Source organism: Montipora foliosa, chromosome 1 (genome assembly GCF_036669935.1).
Source record: "Montipora foliosa isolate CH-2021 chromosome 1, ASM3666993v2, whole genome shotgun sequence".
NCBI lineage: Eukaryota > Metazoa > Cnidaria > Anthozoa > Scleractinia > Acroporidae > Montipora > Montipora foliosa.
Window position 1 is genome coordinate 14,617,571 of NC_090869.1, and position 24,273 is coordinate 14,641,843.

At 37.4% G+C, this 24,273-nt stretch overlaps 1 protein-coding gene across 1 annotated transcript in view; it reads right to left on the reverse strand.

Moving 5' to 3' along the window:
- The window catches only part of LOC137990751 (diacylglycerol O-acyltransferase 1-like), a 21,454-nt gene extending 2,872 nt beyond the window's left edge, over positions 1-18,582 (reverse strand). The window contains exons 1-16 of the mRNA XM_068835866.1: positions 18,429-18,582; positions 18,154-18,241; positions 13,702-13,742; positions 12,167-12,252; positions 11,323-11,375; positions 10,372-10,474; positions 9,097-9,210; positions 7,344-7,430; positions 7,063-7,166; positions 5,361-5,399; positions 3,680-3,721; positions 2,927-2,971; positions 1,928-2,040; positions 1,438-1,503; positions 1,255-1,342; positions 55-117 (exon numbers count right to left, since the gene is read on the reverse strand). Coding sequence (XP_068691967.1) covers positions 55-117; positions 1,255-1,342; positions 1,438-1,503; positions 1,928-2,040; positions 2,927-2,971; positions 3,680-3,721; positions 5,361-5,399; positions 7,063-7,166; positions 7,344-7,430; positions 9,097-9,210; positions 10,372-10,474; positions 11,323-11,375; positions 12,167-12,252; positions 13,702-13,742; positions 18,154-18,241; positions 18,429-18,541 — 1,245 coding nt within the window. The 5' untranslated portion in view covers positions 18,542-18,582. The remainder of the gene's footprint in view (positions 1-54; positions 118-1,254; positions 1,343-1,437; positions 1,504-1,927; positions 2,041-2,926; positions 2,972-3,679; positions 3,722-5,360; positions 5,400-7,062; positions 7,167-7,343; positions 7,431-9,096; positions 9,211-10,371; positions 10,475-11,322; positions 11,376-12,166; positions 12,253-13,701; positions 13,743-18,153; positions 18,242-18,428) is intronic.
- Between the last annotated feature and the right edge of the window lie 5,691 nt (positions 18,583-24,273).

Here is a 24,273-nt window from a genome sequence, read left to right on the forward strand (position 1 = left end):
CAGAATTGTGTATATAAATTTTACAACAACAGGTTTTATTGAAGAATGATCTACCTGCCCCAGCATTGCCAAAAATGCCCAGCACCTGAACAACCTTAATGGTACACTGACGAGGAACTGAAAAATAACCACAGCCAAACAGTAAATACTGCAGTTTTGATAGAATAAATGGCAGTGATTCATATGACACATTTTGATAGAACAAGGTCTTGGCCCAAGTTGTTCAAAGCCTGGATAACTTTATCCCATGGGTACAAGTCAATGTCTGACAGTTTCATGTAACTATATAACAGTGACTTGTGCACACTCTAAACATCATATAATTACACTCTGGATAGTTACTCAATCATCCACTGGATCAAGTTATCCCGCCCTTGAACAACTCACACCTGACCTTCTCAACAGCATGAATAAGTTTGTTTATAGTTCAACAGCATGAACACATGTAAGTTTGTAAAACAGAGGATGTAAAATTATAAAGAAAGAACACTGCACTCATGCACTAAGCAAACATTAATACACTTTGCTTTTCTTGATCTCGATGCACTTTTATTTTTATTTCACTATTACGTTTGCAAGGGTGGTACAAAGCTGTTGTTACTGCTGAAACATCTTTAGGACATGATTTTTACATTATTCAACTAATGCATAGCCTGTGAATGTAGACGAATTTAATACGCCTGCACTTACAGGCTAACTAATGCACTGTTTGCCATGTTTTTCCAATACAGCTGCGTAAATTATATCATAATGACTGAGACTTACAGTATTTTGCATACACATCACAAGGTGTCTCTGTCAGCCAAAAGACTTAATCATGTATTACTTTTTTGTTAGGGTTCTGGTTAAGGTCATGGTCAATTTGTGATGCCTACACCATACATTCGCTGTAATTAACAATTAGACCCGTAGCCTGCAAGGGCTACGGGTCAATAGCCCATGAGGCGAAGCCGAATGGGCTATTGCCCGTGGCCCTTGAGGGCGAAGGGTCTAATTGTTTTAGTATCACCCAACTAGTCGGACAGAAAAGGCAATTATAATAAAGTTAGCAAATGCAAGTTGAAAAATTAATATATTTATTTGGAAATAAAACAAAAGAGAGCGTCACACTTTTCGCTACTCAATGACTATTACTAATAGTCCTCTAGTACCATAGCCAATCAAAATGCAGCATTTACATTAGTCCACTAGTTGGGTGATACTAATAGACAATAACCCTCCTGCTTATGGGAGCATGAGTTGAAATAACAATACCTCATGAAAAAATGCTGAAAGCAGAAATACGGCAACCTGTGCCTGCTTAGAAGAGTAGCCAGACTTCAACATCGGGAGATAGAGATGCCTAACACATGAACCACAAAAGTATTCAACAAAGCATTTCAATTGACAAATCATGATATCCATGCAACATCCAAATTGTACATGTACTTATTTTACCTTCTGCACCAGCGATGAACAGGAATATTCCAGTTTTGCCAAAAGTATGCTACATTTGGTGAATTCCTAAAGAGTTAACATACTGTACATTATGTGGGTTTCTGCTGACCTCAACAAAGGTAACTTTCTAACATCAAGCAGCTACTGTAGATGATAAGTTTGAAACTCCTTCATTAACTTGGTTTGTGTAGTACATACAGTCATAGTGTTACATTAATTACATACTTTGTATTCGAACACTGAGTTTATGAACTTTACACAATTCTAGCCTTCGGACACAGAACAGCTAATTTTATGGTGTACATGTAATTAAAAGTAAGATTCCTACTTAGGAAACATGCTAAATGCTAAGCATCGTCAAAAACACTGTCTTGTAAAAGAGTGGGAAATGCATACAAAGAAAAAATATAATGTAAAAATTACTATAGTGTTGATCGAAAATTTCAAATAATTTCCTTTTGTAAAAGGTTTTGGCCCGGCCAATACTTACCACCAGTCACGATAGAATGTTCTGTCACCGAACTTCAAAAGTTCAGCAACAATATTTAATCCACTGTGAAAGAGCGCATAAAATGACAGCAACCAGATCAAGTGATTAGGAATCTATGCAGGATAAAAAAGGATGAGCAGACTCATTTTAGACATAGAATGGCAGGTAATTAACAATTTATTATTTATTTCCCATGGGAATTGAAATAATCTTATCAAAGCTTTCTTAACATTTAAGAACAAAATGAATGTGTCTGCATGAATAACTTGAAAAAAAAATGTCTCTTCACAGGACGAAAAGATTCCAAGGTCAAAGTATGAGAAAATGATTAAAGACTCTCTTTCAAATGGCATGCTTTGTGCGCATTTGCTTTAAGTTCTTATTCTGCTTGATGTAGCCACTCGGGAGAAAACAAGAGACAATATTATTTGTGTCCTTTTCTACAAGTGAACGAAAGAAAAGTTGACTTGAAGAATAAAAATACATGTTTCAGAGAAAGCGATGCACTAAAGCGATGCACTAACCAATCAAAGGAAATATAAAATAGACATTGACAAATTACGTTATAAATCGTCTCAATTGGAAAAAGGACTGGACGTTTTTTTTTTTTTTTATAACATACTATGTACTACTATTTAATTTGATAATATACAATTTGAAATCAGTTGTTCATAATAAAATTAATTATAAAGACTTTGCTGCAACTGTTGGGGTATACTTTCATATACCAGACTAAAATGGTGGAGGACAAAAGAACTAAAATTTAGATACATATTTAAAGCAAAAGAAAAAATAACAACACTCTTCTATTACCATCATACTAATCTAGCATTAACTTCAAATGCATGCTTCCGGTTGCGAGGGATTCAATACAGGATAGACACACAACAATCAACTGTGGGTTTGGTATCATACGAAACCTCGAACGACTTGCACCATGCATGCCGTTCGACAGGGGGTCTTTGATAACAGTAACATTACTACTGTTGTAAAACTTACAGCCAACTTCATCAATCTCTCTAATAACCTGACGAGGTCCATATCCTGTCAAGATTAGCAAGAAGGTAATTTTTGAGGAACAGAAATGAATCATTCTGGTTTCATAATAATAATCTTGATTATTATTCCCAGGCACAAAGGACTGAATAGCTAACCCTAACCCTGGCTTACATGCAAGAAGTCCTTTTTACTGCTGAAAAAACTCGACAAATGGGTCACTGGGAATATGTACACCACCAGTGAATAGCTCATTAGTTAGAAATTCTCTAGGGATTCTTTAATCTCAGAGCACCCACTCCATGTCAGTTGTGCATTTCAATGATCACTACAATGTATATGTGAGACTACATGGTACACTGTATGCTAGCACTCAGTTCTCTTGTGTACAGAGATAAACATACTTAGTCTAGTAACCTCATAAATGCTACTTGATATCCTTGGCTTACACTTGACATCATGGCGGCCATGTTGGTGTACTGAACAATAGCAAAAAAGGGAATTTGGCTCTATTAATTATTATGAAAAATGTGAGCGGCATTTTGCTTAATTTGTTTTGTACACCAACATGGCCGTGTAATCACCTGAGTGCAAGACAAGAATAGTAGCATTCTTAGGGAACACCTTGAATCTTTAAAAGAATAAGAATTGAAATATATAAAACTACTGTAAAACTCATAATGTCTAAAAAAATGACCACTATTCAATTCAAAATGTTAATTTTACATGAAACTAACTGACAAACAACCCACCTACCATCAGTGTTTGGAAAGAATTATTCACTGTGGGAATTATCCACTAAAATGGAAAAGGAATAATATTATATTGTTATTCAAAGCCAGGGACCTGAAAAGAGGAACAAATTTTGGCAAAGTGAACTTCAAGAATAATTCCCAAAATTTACTGTCGGCCGACTGTCGGCCAACAGTTGGCCAACAGTCGGCCGACTGTTGCCCAACAGGCCAACTGTTGGCCAACAGTTGGCCGACAGACGGTCAATTGTGGGCCAACAGTTTGTGTTATGTTTGAGGCCAAAGTGTTGGCCGACTGTTGTGTTGGTGACCTGTTGGCAACCTGTCGGTAACGTGTCGGTAACCTGTCAGCGGGACAAACTAAAATGATTGTAAGCATTTACTTCTCTATTGCTTCTAAACTACGCAAAGAGTTAAAGGCAGTTCATAACTATCCCTTGAGCAGCACTTATACTACTAATATGGCTTTTGTCCACTGTTTTAGTGTCGGCTAGCGATACTTGCCCACATTGTTACCTATTCATTTATCCGCCATTTTGAAATTTTTTTCTAGTTCCTAATCCCCTAAATGCCCTTCCTCTGAAACCCTTTTAATTAAGCGAACCCGGGAGACAGATTCCAGTACATGTTGTCCCACATAGCAGAGATCTTTCCATGGCACTAAGTTTGCTTAGTTAGGGTTAGGGTTAGGGTTAGTCTATGGTACACAAAAAAGTCTATGGTCAACGAATTGATGTGTTTTAATAGTGAAATAAAACGAAGCCTAATAACGCACAAACTGTTCAAAGAGGATCAGACAGATTTCTATTTACTGTTTTTGACTCTATTTACGGTCAATTTGTGGTCTACTTAACAGTGTCGGCTGACTGTTGGTAATGTGTCGGTAATGTGTCGGTAGCCTGTTGGCCGACAGTTGGCCGACAGGTTACTGACAGCCGAATATGGGAGCCATTGTTCACTATTGCCCAAATTTTGAGACTTGTAATGAGTAATTGACACTGTACAATATTTAATATTATATTGGTTGCACTAATTATTATACACGTACTTCTTGAAATCAGCTAATGCTCAGAATTACAAGGGAAAACATGAAATTTAGCTGTTGAAATTGAGCGTAAAGCATGTAAAATTAAGGTTCTCTGGCAAATGCCATACAGTGTTAATTTGATCATGTGCACAGCACCACAGGCTTATATTTAATTTAGCATTTAGTTGAGTTTGATGAGGGAAGAAAACCAGACTACCAGGAGAAAACTCCCCAAACATGTTATTGACTGAAACTCTATGCACATTAGCGGCTTAATTACTTCGTGTAGAAGACACACATGACGTAAAACAATAGAACAAAAATCGTGAAACAATACCTAATCAGAATTCTAAATCCCTAAAGACCCCTAAAGCTTTTGTTACGTCATGTGCATCTTCTACACGAACTAAAAGCCACATTAGCCTTATAGCCAAGGTCAGCATTAAAACCTGGTGGAAAAGGACAGAGTAGCAGCAGATGACTACATTTATACCCACATACTTATTCCATAAAACTTAAACAGTGCAAGAGACCAGACAGCAATATCATTGTGCTAAATCCTTCTGACAAGAAGGTTTTTTTCATCTTTAGTAAAATAATTAAATTTAGTAATTCAGTGGATTATAGACACAGACAAGAGGCTTCTCAGATGACTGACCTGCTGGACAGCACCAATGATGATGCCAAGGAGGAAAAACTACCAAAAATGACACAAAGAACAATCAATTAAACTGAAATCAGTTACCCCTTGAGTGTTCAGGTGCCATAATGCCCCCAGTAGACGAGTAAAATCGTCTGGCGTTAGGCAGTGTAAAATCTGTTAACCCATAGACTCTTAAGGCTCCATACATTGGTAGATACATTTAAGTATGCCCCCAGTCGACTTTAGTGAAATCGTCTGTTGTTAAACAGAGTAAAATCAGTTAAGTTTCACTCACAGGAGTCAATGGAATATTAAAAATGCAATCTTAATAATAGTCTAAGACCCTTCCACAATTTTTGGGGCCATCTTGGTTGGGGGGGGGGGGGGCGGGGGGCAAACATAGCCAAATTCACAGTAAATGAATGGGATTTTGGCCAACTTTAAACCACTGTAGCACCACTAAAAAGACAGGGATTTCCACAGGGATAGCATCTTTTAAAACACATTAGCTTTTATACTGAGGTTGTATATAAAGAACAGATTCTGGCTACAATGACCATAATAAATTATATTCTACAAATTTTTACGATTCCCTACAAACCCTTCAAAACTCATCGTGGCAAATTGCCCCAAAATTTAAGTAGCGAATTTACGGACGTCATACCTTCCTTAATGGGCTTATTTTCTGTTTAAGGGAATTCCTTAGCATTGTATTGCGCATCCCTACTGCGCATGATTTTCATGTCATTAGTGCGCCCACATGAGCACGTGCGCATACAAAACATAAGAGATTTCGCTCAAACTAAACCCGATAGCGAAATAAAATAATGCTCCTTTTCTCTCAAACGAGCACGGTGACCCCCGATTTTTTTTTTCAGGTATTTGCTAAGAACAGTCTAATAAATAACATATTTGAAGAAGAAAAAAGGTTGATAGTAGAACATGAATTTTTTTTGGAAAACAGTTCCATACTGGGTGTATTTTACCCAAGGGGAGGACTTCAAGCTAACCATAGAACTGTCCCAAAAAGTGCACTATTCCCACAACCAGGGAATCAAAGTTGGCATAAATGAAGCAGTAATGCTTATGTAAATAAAAGAAGCTTTATTTTCAAAATAAAATGTTGTGTCTTTGAAGTAACCAAGACTTAATTCTGTATGAAGGTGATTCGAATTTTTAACGCGAAAACAGTAAAAATACCCCATTCTAAGAGCCTGCTGACGCGTAATCAAACTCGGTGACCCCATTTTTTTATTGCATTTTTTTAATGTTCATATCAAGAATGTTAATTATGCCAAGTTTCCAAAAAAGTTTGATAGTAGAACAATTTCAAGGGAATTACCTTAATGAATGATATCAATAAAACTATTTAAAGTTGTGGCAAAAGATGTAAATCTGCCTCTTTTTAGCGGCACTACAGCCATGTTTGCCCCCCAGCCAAGAAAAGAAAAGCCGTGGAAGGGTTTATTTATCAGATGATTCAGGCCAAAGAACACAGTAATTATGTCAAAACACAGCTCAAGTGAATGCACCCAACCACTGACCAGTTGGCTCACTTGATGGAGCATTGGATTACTGTGTGGGGGAGGTCATGGGATCAAACCTCTGGAAGGACCAACACTCAGGGTCTTTAAAATTAATAACTGAGGAGAAAGTGCTGCTTTGTAATAACATCTGCAAGTGGTTAGACAGGCTTAAGCGTTTGAATCAAACTTACAAATTCTGTCAATCGTCTCAAAAGGAACCTTTTCCTGATTCGTGTATTCCTTGGAAAGTTAAGCTCATAACAAAGTGTGGGGGCAGCCATGAAATAATACAAATCTGAAAGAAAAATGCAGTTCATCAATTAAACTGAAGTTAGTTTCATTCCCACAGAAACCAATTCTGAATTAATTTTAGTGAAATTTTGAGAAAATTATGGTAAAATGCACTTTCCAGCAAATGGCGCCTGTTGCCATGCACATAATATTGACTTTTTTGTAAGTGAGCGGATCTTACCCATTTGAGTGAGATTATTTGGATAAATAACTTGTTCTTCATTTGACTTTGTGGTAACATCATTCTTGTCACTTTTTCCTGCAACACCTACAATTATGTACATGTACAATCGAGAAGATTTTCAAGGTTATTTATATCATCATTATTATGAATTCCTGTAGAATGGCTTAAATGCTTACCAGTCATCAAGTACTGCACTATGATATGTGAAATCCCATGATTTGTTTACTTTATTCACTTTTTGTTGTTTTGAAATTTTTGTTCTCTAAATCTGTAAGAGGATTCTTATTTTAAAAGGAAAAAAATTAAAAGATGTCCTGCTTGACCATTAAACCCATTGACTTCTGGGAGTGAGACTTAACAAATTTTACTCTAACGTCAGACGATTTTACTCCTCAACAGCTGGGGGTGTCATGGGCCACCTCATGAATGAATGGGTTAAGGAACTTATAAGCTGCTTTTTAATATGGTTGAGAGCCATTCCTGTCCCAAAGGGTAAAATGAAAACAGGTGATGCTTGCTTTGGATGCTGGCAAGGCTTTACTTGAGAATTTACAAAATTGAATACAGTAGAATCCTAATTTTACAAACCCTCTGTCTCTCGACCCCTGATACTCAAATCAGTTGTCATTTCCCTTGGATGTTTGGTTTGAATACAAAACTCTATTAAAGTTTACCCACGATTTCTCGAACCCTTGATATTGACTCGAAACTCCCGCAAACTCAAGCTAATTCTTGGTTGCTGTGGGAAAAATCAGCCATTGATAACTTGAACCTTTGAAAATTTACAAGCCACTTCTGATGATGACTATCCAGTCATGACTTAGGCAGAAGAAATCAACAGCCCCTGAATGTGCCTTGGCAAGTGTAACAGCTGACAATCTCATCGAATGTGACAACGATACCGCTAATTTTCAGTAAGAGCCTCAAGCTGACGAGGATATAAAATTATTCTCGGAGTTCAAGCAATCTACATCAGCAGAATATTGAAGATGGTAATATCGAAGAAATGGATGAGGATAATATTGAGATTATAGATGAACCACCGAATCAAAGCCACCATCAATAATTATTGTGAAATATGCCATGCAGTTTGGGTACTCGACAACTTCAGCTTTTTCGCTGCAACCTTGTTCCCAGGGTCTTTCTCCTGTGCCTCCTAACGACAATGGAGCCAGAGAAGAGAGGCCTTGGGAACAAAACTGTTTTCGCTGATGAGGCCTATACATTGATAATCTGGTTCAAAAATTTTGAGCCGGTTTTAAAAAATTAAACCAGGGGATAAAATGGAACTATAACAATATGCTATAAAATTATAAAAAAATTATCGTCATAACAAACATTAACTTCAGGTATGATTTCTGTTGAGTATAGGTAATGGTTGATAATAAACATTGAGCTTGCTGCTGACTGTGGTCATTGTCACAGTCATGGTAATCATCATCACTTCTTCATCATCATCGTTACGTGATCCGTCTCGTTAAACTAGATCCTTGAATGTGCAGTTCAAATGACAACACATAATTTAAAGCTTTTTTTCTAGATGTGTTGTACGCAACATGTACACTATACAGCAAGCAGCGATAACACCACACAAACTACAAGATGCTGGGTAACCTAGCCTACAAAGCACATGGGGTACCCAGATGGTGATTGGCCAATAAGAAACTTGACTCCCCAGCGGTTACAGTCATCATCACCTTCAATAATTATCATCACGATCTATAACCATGATCATTGTTATTTCATTTACCATTTTTTTCCACTTTGTTTGACAACCCCAATCTATTCCATCCATTGACGCTTATGTAACTGATCAACTTTAGCCAGATAAGTGAGTACCATGAGACGGCAAAGTATGCTGCCCCTGCAATGGTACAGATAACGAGAAGACAATAATGACCCCTAAAAGAGAATTTTTAACCTTGAGGTCTCAGTAGAGGAAAATGAGGTGTCTGTGGAAAAATGAAATTGTACCGTGTGAGGAATTTTTAATATGTAAAGAATTGAAGGAAACATCACGCACCAAAGTTGAAGCTCTCATCTCATACTTAATTTGGGCAGAAAAAGTGCCATAATATCAGTCTCCAAAGGCAAACGAAAAATTCCTCACGCAGTGTTTGGGGTAATACAATTATCTATTAGAATTGAAAATTTGGAAGCGATATCTTAAAACCCTGATAAGATAAAATTATGTTATTAATGGGGACATAGTTTTTCATTGAGTGATTAAAATCACTCAATGAAAAACTATGTGTCCCACAAACTTGTTAAAACAAGTTTGTGGGACCATTTTCAGCAGTTCCGGTGTCAATGAGTTCATAAACAATATTTACAATTACCGGTAATGAGCCCAGGCAACTCAGAGGGTACCTCTCAGGCGGGTGGATTGTGAAGTTTCCTTGGCCCCTATGGCAAGGTACAATAATTTTACATTTTTTTTGTTAGGTCTTAGGAGACGAGTGCTATCGCAACTGCATCAACCGTGCTCCCCTTCTAGTTCAATCTGAGTCATCTCTTCTCATCCTTGCTGATTCTTGCTTTTCTACACACCATACCATTTGGCAAGTCTAAAGTGCCGACTGGACTCTGCAGACAAGTAATCTGCAGACTAGAAAAATTTTATAATAAATAATTTGCAGGCCGGTCCTTTCTGTCAGTGGGCAAATCTTTGCTCGTCGCTAGTCCCTCCTGGCCACTCAAAAAAAAGGGCTGACAATGTTTTGTGAGGCAGGTACGAAACACAGATCACAGGTCATTGTTTTAATACCAATACAGAAACATTACCCTTACCATTATTTTACCAATGCTAACATTAGGCCTAAAACAATGACCTGTGACCTGTGTTTTGTACCTGCCCCCTAAAACAATGTCAACCATTGTGTTTTTTAAAGGCTAGGAGGGACTAGCGACAAGCAAAGATATCCCACTAGGAAAACAGACTGCTCTGCAGAATTCTAGTCTGCAGATTACTGGTCTGTAGATTCCAGTATACACTTTAGACTTGCATACTATTCAATGTACTTACATGGAGGGGGATGATAAACCAAAATCACTGTACTTGGAACGATAAGAATGCAGAGCAAATTAATGATATGACAGTATTTGCCTATCCTTTCAGCGATTCTGCCCTTGAAAGAAAAAAAAAACAGGAATAATATAAATTATGAACCACTACTGTGAAAGCAATCAAAGCATGCTATGAGCATGTTCACTCATGAATCTACTTTGAAATTTGAGCAGTCTATTAAGTCTATTAGGTGAATGTCGTCAGGGTAGCCTGCGTGGCAGGCCTTTGAATGGGGAAGGGAAGGGAGAATCGATGGGAGAACAAGGACGTCTTGCGAGGAAGAAGGGAAAGGGACGCGTGCAAGACTGCTATTGTTTTTTGTGTTTTTTTAAGCTGTTGTTGATATCTCAACAGTCTATTGCAATGGACCAACAGAATTTACAAAAAAACACCTATAACAAAGTACTTTGATAATCTTTTCAATCAGCTCAACTATATATACTTATTTTTTCCTTTTCGTGGAATCAAATCAATGATTTCATTTTTCACTGCCATCAACCACATTTACCATGACAATAATTAGCGGACCATTGAAAGACAGAAACACAAAGTGGATTCAAATCATTCAGCCAATCGATCACAACATTGAACTTCAATGATAAACAGCGGTGAAAAACGAAACCATTCATAACAATTGGAATGTATTTCAGGATCTGTATGTTTATGAGAGGTGCAGTCACTTTTCACAGGGCCATTCAAAAGTAGTGTTAAAATTGTGGTCACTGGACTTCAACACCTGGTTCAATAACACTAGTCTATCATCATCATCATCCTCATCACCCAAACACCACAATTAAGACTATTTGAGCATTACATCCATTATTAATCCCAATAATAAGTTTGAAGATTTAACTGTGGTCAAAGGTTTTAAAAATTAAGACAACACCTGGTGTACAAGACAGTACTTACTTCTGACAAAAGCTTTTCCACCCCAAATGTCAACTGGATAAACACGTTAGAGACTGAAATAAAAGATTATTGTTTCTTTATCTGATTAGATGGTCTACGAGCTTAACTTTAAACATGTTTACCTTTCAGCTACATTAGCTAAAACATCATCAAATTAAAATAATGGAATGCAGTGTATATACCACAAACCTTTTATTGAGAGATATATCTGCCCATTAATTTTAATATCCATGTTTACTTATTCAACCCAATAACAATTGCCTGGATGACCTACAAAGCAGCCCATTGACTCCTGGGAATGTCGCGCAAAATTGACCCCTGATCCCTTGGGATTTTCCGGGGTTAAGAATGAAATTTACCAAACATGCGTAACCTGTTAATTTTGTCCAAAAAAGAAACACATTAAGGAATCAGAGGCATTATACATGTACCATGGTTACTGGGAATAAGTGGTAAAAAGATCAAATAATTTTGTAACAGATGAAGATATCAAGTGAAGCTATGATCTTCGCAGTTATGGACGCAATTTTTACAATTACAATTGCGTAGAGAAGCCTGAAAAATTCAGGACTTCAACAGGGTTTGAACCCGTGACCTCTCGATTCCGGTGTGATGCTCTAACCAACTGTGAGCTATGAAGCCACTGACATTGGGAGCTGGTCATTTGTGGGTTCTAATGGTCCCGTGAGGAATGAATCAATGACGAAATGGTATATGAAATGAATCACATATATGAACTGCGGATATGAAATCAAGTGAAGCTATGATCTTCCCAGTTATGGATTTGCAATTGCATAGAGTTAAAAAATTGCATCACCAGAACAAAACTTTTTTTAGCACTTACAAATCACCAATGATGCGGAGGGCCAACGATATGGATCTTCCAAGAATATTGTTATCACTTGAATAGGGTCAATGAGCAAACCATACCTAACAAGAAACACATAATATTAAAGTATAATAAATTACACTAGTACTGTTTTATTTAATTTGTTGTAACTGCAACTTTGCCATCTTGTAATATTACTGTATAATTATTGATATTTTGTGTGAGCAATTAATAAGAAATATATACATTTGTAATTATACATGTATCTTGAATACCCTCGCAAACATTGATTGAATTTTTTGAACAAACGTTATTTAATTAACTTAAATAAGAGATAATTGTGTTACTGGATGTCCTGTTGTCATGATTATTTCTTTTGGCATAGGAGGTAAGTTCCCTACAACTTTAATAAAGAACACTGTCTAAGACTAGAAAAACTTTTAGTGCTTAAAAATGTGAGAGAAGATAAAGTGTTTAAACCTTGAAATGCTTTAAATCCAACAGGAAGGGCAGAAAATAACTACCAAGCTCACTCCACTCACACACAAAACGTTTTGTTCATTTTCTTAAAAATTTTATTTTTGCTTATAATAATTCCCATGTTCCAATAGGTCACTTCGAAAAATACCATAATACTCTTTGTTTGTCCCCCCAAATTTTGCATATGCATTGTTTCCAGTTTCTCTTGGGACTAACAATGGTCCCAAGAGAAAACAAAAACTATGCTTATGCAAAATTTGGGCAGATAAACAAAGAGTATTATCATGGTATTTTCCAAAGTGGCCTATTAACATTAATTTTCACACCGTTATAATGTTATTATGTTTAATACATGTACCACTATAATTTGTTTAAAAAAGGTTTCCTTTGCAAGCATTACAATCACTGTTTCACTACTTACCAGCCAATTTTCCACTGACCTCAGCCCATGTTTGGCCGGATTTCAAGCCGTTTTTGGGAGTGTGGTTAACATCCTCCTCCCAAGGAACAGCTGGATCACTGGTCCGCGTTGTTTGTCCGTGACGTAGCACCCGTTGCAATTGCATTTCGTATTCACCCAATTGAATTTTGTACTAGGCAGACATGTTACTTTCTGACCAGTGATCCAGCTGTGATGTGCACGGAGGAACGTGGGCACACAAAACAGCTGGTCAATTGAGCCTAAAGCCATGCAGGCTCTTTTCATTTTCACTGCTAATTAAAAAAAATTGGACCAGCTGCTGGTTGGACTGCTCTATCTCGACTAAGGTTCAAGTTGACACAAAATGGATAAAGTGGTTTAGTTTCTAAGAAACTGCGGTCTTGGGGAAGTGAAGTTCACAGAAATCGACTGGGTTGATATGGTTAATTGACCACCAGAAAAAAATTTGAATGCTGACGTTTCAAGCATTAGACGTTAATCAATTCATTTGATGAAGGGCTAACAATTGAAACATCAATTTCAAATTTCTTTAGAGTGGTCAATTTACCATATCAACACAGTTGATAAACCCATTAAAGGTTCAATCGTTGCAGTAGATTGAAAACAAGAGATTGTTGAAAGATCTTACTTCAGTAAATTATCCAACGCCACACGGAAATTTGACAGCACCTGCAATGTACAAAGACAAACAAACAGCAAAACTAAATATGCAACTTTTTTCACTTTTAATACATTAAAGTGCAAACTGTTTAATACATATTTTACGTAGTTGAAGAAAGTAAAAATTACTTTCTTGAAATAATATTTATTATTATAAATAAGCAAAAACATCGCACTGCAACAAGGGAGAATTACAATGGATAGGGATTTCAGCTGACAGAGATAATATTATTTGTATTTACATGTACAAAGTATTGCCGGTTTTCACTGTCACACCATCATCAAAACCCTTCAACAAATAAAGTAATGAATCAAAGAGATAAAAAAGGATGAATATTCAAACAGTCTCGCAAAGGTTCTGGTCTGTGCGGTGTTTCGTGTAAGAGATATTCAAAGAAATGTTCTACTCAAATTTATAAGGCTTTGTATGGAGATGCCATATTGGTGTCCCTCTGAGGGGCACAAATGTGGTGGCAGAAAGCTAACAAAAACATCATACATGTGTCATTGAATTTTGCTCTAAAAAGCCTGTAGTTGTCTTCTGATGGCTCATAAACATCTATATGAGTACTTATTCTCATACAAGGACTGTTCAGGTTGCAAAATCTCAGCAGATACTGGTAAGTCACCTTTTTTAACCTATGTGATAGCATTCTCAACTGCAATTTTAATATTATGTCACGCAAAAGCTTAGAAATTCAACCTTGCTTTATTACAAGACAAAAAACCCTATGCTATCAAACTGAAAATTTGTGAAAAGATACATGTAAGTCTTCAGCCATTCTAATGACTAACTAAACTAAAATCTCAAAAGGAATGATAATTTCTTATTTTTTAATTTTGGTGACATCACATGCAAACCAAGAATTGCTGACAAGAAGCAGCTTTTACTATTTTTTGTCAGGAGTACCCAAAGCATTCTTGTTTTTTGTTATAAAAATTCCCTTTAAAATAAAAAGTACTTTGATTTGCTTTTCATATTGAGTAATATTTAATTATTAATAAAACCAACAAACTGTCTTTTATTTAAGGAAGATGAACTGGAAAGAGGTGTAATTGAAGGTGGCAAAGCATTCCAGAGTATAGTGAACTGCTACATGTAAATGTTTGTCCTGCACAAATGGGGTCTAAGAAGAGATGAACCTCTAGTGTCATAATTGTACATTCGATTATTTGTGAAAAATAGATTCAAGAAAGGCAATGTAATAAATGGTGGTGGTAAAGAAACAGAAATTTTGCAATATGAAAAAAATTTTCTTTTAAAATATCCAAGATTTTCAATTGAGCAAATAGATCGAGGGGCAGAAGCTGCACAGAATTCTGAATTCGTTATTGAACCCACTTACGTTAGCAGTGGTTTCAATAAGCAACGACAGCCGATGAAAAGTGTCACCTACATGTACTTCACTCAGAGAAGACGGAGACTTTTTCCCCTCAATTAACATAATTAAAGACAGATTCTTTACATTGTATTAAAGATCAAAACTCATTAAATGACAACAGTCAGTTAGAACAACAGTTAGCTGTACTTACAAGGCTTTTAAAAGTAAAAAACAGAACATTAACCCCTCATCGGGTGCCCTAGTACTACGCCCCCACTTGACAAATAAAATCGTCTGGCTTTAGACAGAGTAAAATCTGTTAACTAAAGTTTCACTTCCAGGAGTCAATAGAGAGCTTTTTAAATAATTAGATTCTAGAACGAGAACGACTACAAGTACGAGATTTTCTCACAGAACAATAGTGGGCACGTGGCAACCAGCGTCATTTTGGCAGGCAAAACTTTATATCGTCATCATTTTAGTACAAGGTTAAATTGCAAAAATTTCGTCGTGTCACAACAAGTCACCGCAATAGGGTAGCAGTCTTAGCATTTTTGCGATCAGCAAAAAGGCTCAGTTACCAGCAATAAGAATATCCGAGGAACCTATGCTGCTAACAAAGAGTAAGGTCAATCGTCCGCGTTATGAAATTTCTAATTATTTTTGCTCTAAAAACAGGCAGTCAAATCTTGTACTCGTTTTCATCCTCGTCCTAAAGGTCCCTAATGAGTTAATGAAGGGGACGTAGTTTTTGACTGGGTAACCCACTGACCCCTCGGGCGGGGTGCCCTATGACGCCCACACTTGACAAGTAAAAGCGTCTGGCATTAGAAGGAGTAAAATTTGTTAAGTTTCACACCCAGGAGATAATGAGTTAATTTTAATCTACCGGTATGTCAAGTATAATTTCATGTAAACATGACATGAAACATGATACAAAATCAAGTAGTCATTCTTGTATGGAACTCATGCCAGGGCAAGCTTTCCCAAGTAAACAGCCCCTTCGTAAGGGTGGCCACTTGTCACTTATAGCAGGTGTCTCATAATAGTGTTACAGAAATAAATGTTTCAAAAATTTTATAACTGGCCACTAAAATAGGAAAGTCACTTACAACTGGTTGACACTTGATAGAGCTTCCATTCAGAATTTCAACAAAAATTTATATGGTGAAGGATGATGAAGAATATATTATAATGAAATATCACATATGTGACGTAAAGGACATTGGCATATTGTAAAACATGGACTGGATTGGATTGGTAAAACAAAATGGACTGGATTTGTAAAACATGGATTTGTAAAAGGTAGATTTGTAAAACATAGATTTGTAAAAGGTGGATTTGTAAAATGGTGGATTTGTAAAACGTGGATTTGTAAAACATGGATATGTAAAACATGGATTTGTAAAAGGTGGATTTATAGAAACATGAAGCATAGTTCAACTGTTGATTTGTTTATTTCTTTGTCTCTCCCATTTTCATTTTAATTATTTTATTTTATTTTATTTTTTCACTTAACGTTTAAATAAGTACAGAAAAAAAAATTGTTCATGCATTGCTGAGTAATATTAGCATTTGGGAATTTTTGAGAACATTTGAGAAGTAGTTACTGCTAGTTAGCATTCTCTGCATTCTCTCGTGTTCAAAAAAAAATTCCCTTGTGCTTATATTTAATTCAACAATGCACTTGGTGCGTTTTTTATTTCTTAAATGATAAACATGTCAATACACAGGAGCTGGTCCAGACCGATTTCCAACGTTTTACGGGAATCGGTAATTTTACTAGGGCAAACGTGGAACAAACAGAAGTGTATGTGACAAACAAACGACCAGGCTGTCAAAAGATCGAAATTTTAAAAATACACTGTAGGTAGACCTTTGACGAAAAAAGCTTCCATCTCTGACTAAAAAAAACGACGACGCGCATTTGAACTTCTGGAGTCATCATGGAGTTCAGTAAAAATTACAGAAGAGCTTAAAAGCGGGACATTTGGGTCTGTCTATTTGGCAGATTTTAAATTTGGAGAAGTGCAGCGTCATGTTTGCATCAAGAAGTTGAAAGGTGAATCCGCCGCTTCAAAGCAATGCTTCGATTAACCACATTTTGATAGTGGTGTTATTGTTGTTAGTGTTTGGTCGGTTTTCTTTCTAATATAACATTGCAATATCTTTTCTCCTGATACGATTGAATCAATTTCGTCTTACAAGTTGTTAAATTAGGAGACATAATGCTTTCTTATCATTGTTGACATTCGGTTTTTTAAACACTTCAATCTCCGGGTAGACATAAACTTTAAGGTTAATTTAGCATGTGTTGTCGAAAGATAAAGCATTAGGCTTCATTACTTATACAGCTGTAAACTTTTGTTGAGACAGGTTAGGAAATGACAAGATAGTTTCGTTTTTGGATCATGTTCGCAAAAGGAAAGGTTCTGCTTTGTTGACATTATGTTCAAAGTTCACATGTACTTTAAAGATGAATAAAACAGTGGATTCTATCTAGGTGCTATGTCCTTGTCCGCAGGAACAGAAACGTTTTCCAGATTTGTTATAGTAACTGCTCATATCTGGACCAAGCTTTCTCCGTTAACTCAGAAAACTTGAACACTGCGCATCCAGTAAACATGTGAAAAAGCGTGCAGAACGTTGCAAAAAGAAAATAAACAGGAATAATTTTCAGTGTATGAATTGGTAGCTACAATCCATGTTTTACAAATCCATGTTTTACAAATCCAGTCCATGTTTTACAAATCCAATCCAGTCCATATTTTACAAGCCAAGGACATTAAGATGACTAAAGATAATTGCAGCAATTGAAATGAGTTCATTGTTATATCTCACGCGAAGTGAGTGAATGATAGAAAACATCACATAGGAATGATATCAAATATGTATAAGCTTACGTTCTTATATACATCCCGGCTAGAAAATGATAAAATTAAGCTAAAAGTCGTAAATTCAAGCAAGCTGCAAAATTAATTACACTATGGTAAAAGGAGTGTGACAACCAATAATCCACTTCCATAGGATATATAGTGGAGATTTCAGGCTGAAATGATCTTTTTTTCTGCTCAAGTTTGGAAGGTTTATTCTCTTACCAAAAGAATAAGCGACAAGTTCACGATCCCCCTGTAGTTTTCAAAACCACTAGTTGAGGTTAGAAGAGATTCTTCAGGCTTGTGGACCCTAGAATTTTAGAGAAGAACCGATCTTTATCCAGAGGCTCAGACAAAGGATCCATGTTGACGAGACTACAGGTCCTTTGGGAGCTCACTGGATAAATTTTCCAAGCACATCTTGAGCTCCTCGGCAGCAGCTTGAATGCATAAGTGCATTGAGCTAATGAAAAAAAGATAAAATCGCACGAACTTACGGCTCCCCATAAAGATCGCTTATTTTCGTTTCAGATCTCGTCTCTGAATTTCTTTCCACCTTCTTACAGCTAGATAGGGATCTTCGTCTCAATGCAGGAGAGCTCATGGCCATAAAAGAAAAATATATTAGTTTTTGTATTGCTTCCTGCAGCGTCTCCTGCAGCGCGACCTTCGATCACCTTTGGACCGCTGGTCAAATGATGCAGATCCAGTAGTCACGTGTCACAAAAGGCTCGCACTTTCCTCGCACTTTTGTTCGAAGTTTGGACTTTTTTTTCCAGCGCACGTGTCAGCACCAAGAACACGGACTTCCGGCTCTTCTACGCACGCTCAGAAATTTGAAACAACAGTGGTTGTCAACAATTTCAAAAATGGACTTTCACTACAACTCGCCTAAATTGGAAAGGGTCAGAGTCCGTGTTCTTGGTGACCAAAAGAAAAGCGGACTCTGGGGACGAGATTGGACGCTCATGGTGGTATAGACTTCTCAGATAAAGCACCTAAGCTGGTTTCGGACTCGGTACCACGAAAAGGCTACGTGATTAAGCGTGATTAAGCAGGTGTGCGTGACCCGAAATAAAACGAATTAATGTGTTATCGTTGCACGCAATATCCAGTTATCGTATGACTCGGCAACACATTCTCACCGATCATATTCTCCCGGTGTTGATAAGACCGGGTGATAAGAATATTAAGAAAGATTGGTTCTGCTTAAAATCAACGCCGTTCACAGTAACGACAGTTTTAAATGTGAACTTTGGTTTCGTCACGGAATGTGAACTTTGGACTTTGGAATTCGGACTACGGAATTGAACTGAATGTTGTGCACGTTATTGTAACAAAGAACACTGGAATATTGTGAAATTAAAAGGAAATCGGCTAAGAATCCCTAGAACAAAGTGTAGGCTACCCGTAGCCTCTTGTTTTCCGAGGGCTGCAAAATGTGAAACTCAAAACTGATGAAATTTAACATAATCTTGGATATGGTTCCTATAAATGATAGGGAAAAAGGTTTGGAACTCTACAGGTATGTAGTTTATCTCCGATACCACATTATTTATTTATTTATTTATTTAATGCAAGAAAGAAAGCTCAGAAAAAGGTTTGCATAGTCAATTGCCACATAGTTAATAGAGGGGAATGGTTATGAACCCGACAAATTTCTTTGTTGTAGGTTTTTGTTCTCTTTTTTGGCCTTGACTGTGCACAAAACAAATCGTTGTTTACTCCGTACTGAGGAACTAACCAATAGAAACGTGTTGGTTACGTAAGTCATGCATAGTGTAGGAGCGCAAAACAAAAGATTGTGCACGGTCGTGGACTTTCCAACCAAAATCTTGGTATCTTTGTTTGCTCCTTTGATGTTTGCCGAGCTTCAAAACCAGTTCCCTCTATTAACTATCATTTATGTCCAGAAATGGACGCGATAACAAAAATGGCAGATAGCAAAAGAGCTCCACGATTGACAATCTTGGCAAAATTAGCGAATTTGGCGATTTTTCGCCAATTTTGTCACAGCACTTCATCCTTTGCTAGTACAACACTCGGACGCTGAAGATTTGGCGATTTTGGCGAAATCGACAATACAACAATACAATAGCTAATTTCGTACCCAGATTGCCTACGGCCAAGAGTGAGACAATGAGATCTGGGTACGAGATTATAGTTATACACATGTGGCAGGCTGTTAGGCTTTTGTGACCATGAAGTTGCTCTCGTAACATATAATCTGATTAACTCGATATCCAAGCCAAAAACAAAAGATTAAACAATTGAAACAAAGACTTCTGCTTTCAAAGTCCGCAGTCTGTATCCCGCAATCCTTTTTTTACACAATACTCTCCACTGCAATGTTCAGCCGAGATGATTCGTGCATAATTAAAACCGGCCATTTCTTCGCCTAAGCTTTCGGGTCCATCAATTCTCCACTCTGACGACGTATTTTTATCAATAAATGGTGGCAGATAACGTGACCAATTAAATAAATGACGAACAAGGCAAAACGCGATTCCTAAAAATTGGATCCACTTTGTCGGGCGCGTTCTTCCACGCCCGGACCCCAAACAGAACAAATCCAGCTTGAAACTGAACTTTGAAAGTGATCTAAAACTGTGACTACTGCCTAATAGAGGACCTACCCCGAGGAGAAAAAGCAAGTTGACAAATCCTCTGAACGGTTCCAAGCTTCCTGACCAACTGATGATGGACTCCTGGACGCTGTGCACCCTGTGGTTTTCGTAATATAAGGATGCGTTTTTTTGGGAAAATCCGAAAACGGATTCTTGAATCCAAAAACGGATTTTGCGTTTTTTTGGCGAAATCCAAAAACGGACCATGAATCCAAAGTATCCACACTCGAGGAGGATACTTCGGATCAAATCTAAATCCGTATTTTTGAGATTCACCACTTCCGCGTTTTTTGGGGTAAGGATTTGAAAATTCTTGACAAGCAGTTTTCCATGCAAATATGATACACAAAAGCTACCGTGTATGATAGTTAAGCTGACATATTCTTCTCGCGCCATTTTTACAGTACGATCTAAGACACCAATAGGTCGAAAATAGTTAATTTCACACCAGAAATTACACTAAAAGTTTCTTGACAGCAATAATAATAATAATAATAATAATAATAATAATAATAATAATAATAATAATAATAATAAAGTATTCTCGTTTGTCTCACGATGTGGTCACTTGTGATGTATATCGCGACTTTTCGACTGCATACTGCTAGTCTTCATCAGGCGATGAGGTCTACTGGTTACGCGTCACCTTTTAAGCAGGACGCTCCGCCGTGATTGGTTGGTTTTCGGCAGCTGTGATTGGTGCATTTCGATCCTTGCTGTTTCGGTGTGTTATTCCGGAAATTCCGGAAGCATGGAAGCCCACGATCAAGAAACACAACAACAGGAGAAGCGTACGACAGCGGACCGCCTTAGGAAATGCACCAATCACAGCGGAGCATCCTGCTTTAAAGATGACACGCAACCAGTCGACCTCATCGCCTGATGAAGACTAGCAGTATGCAGTCGAAACGTCGCGATCTACATCACAAGTGACCACATCGTGAGCCAAACGAGAATTCTTTATTATTATTGTACAGCACTTCACCACGATGAATAACAGCAACCTTTTTTACGACAGCAATAATAATGCTAGCACCTTTCCTACAGCTAAAAAGTAAACTGCAAAAAAACCCTCTGTAATCGATTTGTAACTCAGCACGCACGTTTTTCGTCATTTCTTTTTAATCGATCGCTAAGGTATTTTTCTTTTCTGGTGGCATTTTTCAGTGAAGAATTTCTCCAAAACAAACCATTTAACCGCCATCTTTTTTTTTGTACGCAACTCTGGGTTTGTTTGTTTGCGTTGTCATGGAAAATAATCCCTTTTCCGATTTTGCGTTTCTTTGGGACTGAAGAATCCATTGATCCGAGATTACAAATCCGTTTTTGGATTTTCCCAAGAAAACGCTGCCAGCGACGAATCCACTTGAGGATTGGGGCGGGAAAAGAAGATGCTGCAAGCAAGCCACCCCTTTTTGGACGGAGGCAGTATTCTGATTGGTCAAAAGTGACATGGGATGACAAGCCGCCTATAATCCTATACGATAACCAAGAAAAAATAATGTTTTAATTCGGCGGCGTTGGAGGCAACTGTTATATATGGAAGCTTTTCGCGAGCTGTCTTGTAAAATCTATCATGCCAATACGGCTAAAGAAAGAACAGAAAAAAGCAGTAAATTGCCTACTAGAAGAGAGGGACGTCTTCGAAGTGATGCCGTCTGGCTATGGAAAAAGGTTTTATCTTTCAACTGTTCTCTACTACAGTAAAACTCAAAAGGCTATCGGAGGTTATTTGCCCACCGGGCTAGCCTAATGCAAGACCAAGTCGAGGAGGGAAATTCGCGGGGCTTGAACTGGAGTGCTCACTGGACGTGAAATATATTTTAAGAGTCTTCCGTAAATAATATTCACATCGGCGGAGCAAGCGCTCGAAAGTCTAGTGCTAGTAACTTCAAACGGGTCTCAAACGATACATCTTGAAAACTCGATGAATCCCACACTGTGGAAATTTGGACTTCTAAACGGTAAGCTTATCGGCAATAAACTGCATTTTACCCTTGTCTCTCTGTCTGTTTTCATCAGCCGAGTTAAGATTTGCCAGTTGTAAATCGCATACGTAAGCTATGAACTCCGGGCTTTTCCATTTTACAAGACTGAATACTGAAAAAAAGAAGAGTTTTCGGTCAGCTTACGGCTATAAATTTGGCGTTTGTCGATAATTTATCGGCACTGCGACAAATTTGATGATTTGACAAATTTTAATCCAATCCATTCGCTCATCTTCGCTACTACTGTCGGTGCAGATTTTCAAAAGATACACGACCACTTTTTCCCGTTCCATACTTCACACTGAAACAGCGTTTACAAACGCGGTAATTTTGGCTCGCTACATTTACAACTTTCGTTGGAGTTTTGACGCTACCTATGAAAAAGGTTCGTATTTTGCAACAAAAATCAAAGATCATGTTTGTCGACATTTCTCGTTGATTCTATTGGCTGGTTACTTGACGCAATGCAAATGACGACATGTTACATTCCGAGGGGCGAAATTAAAAAAGGCGTGACTTTCATGCAGGCTCTTTTTTCCCGCCCCAATCCTCTCGCGGTTCCGCCTCTCGCACGACACTTACAACAACACGATCTCTTCCTCAAATTAAGGATTATCGTTCATTGTCAGTTTGCCTTAAATGAAGTATTATCCTCCATTTTGATCACTCTGGCCCAGGACTTGTTGTAGCAAATAAAGAGAAAAAAATTAAAAGCAGCCCCTGAACAGGATTTGAATACGGATCACTCACTTTGAAGAAACTGTTTTTATGCACTTAGCCACGAAAGATCAACTGACTAGAAAATGTGTCGATTATTTACCAAAACTAATTACTACATATATAAAATCATTGCTGAGTAATGGCAAGTCTGAAGCTTGATTTTAAAATGAATAGCTTTCTCTTGAACTTTGGTAACCGACATTTTTAATACACGTTTACAGCGGCACTTTTGGAAGAAACAAATATTGATATTAATAAAAAATGACTTCTTCGTAGTTAGTGATGTGGTAGTCTAGTGGTGAAGTGAAGGGGTTGTTAATTACACTTTCCCAGGTTCGAGTCCTGCGAGTCCAGACGTTGGGATTCGGCTGTTAAAAGAAATATGTTCTTTTCCCATGATCCCTATCAAGCTTTCAGTGTCCAAAATGAACGATACTACTTCACTTGGAAGAAAGTGACAATTAATAATAATCCTTCAATTGAGGGAGGGACTTGCTTGCTTACAAAAGAGTATGCTCGCATGCTGGTTGAGTATGGGACTACGGTGTGGGATGGTCGCAGGTTTGGATATTGAAAAAACTTACGAGATAAAGTGTTATTTTTCTTAAGATCATTTACAAATGATTTAGACTTTCAAGCCCTCTTGTAATGCCCATTCTGATAGTCGGGATGTTAAACAACCCACACACTGGCAATTTGCAAGCAAGCTTCGAAGAAGAAAACAGGCCTGAACGCGGTTCCAATACATGACCGTGCTATTGCGTCACACTGAGCAGCTAACAAGCTAACTGGGTCAATTTAATCCAGGTTTTTCTTTAATTTAAAACTGTCCGCTAAATATACGGTGTTAAAATTCTAAAAAGGCTCTTGAAAATTTGCGTTAAATTGAAAGCGGATGGTTAGCTTACCTTGAGCTTATATCAAGGTTTTGTCTTTGGGGTCGCACAGTTGTCTCCCTCAACGGAGGAATCGTTATCATTCGATAAAAGTTTTCTCTCAAATTCCGC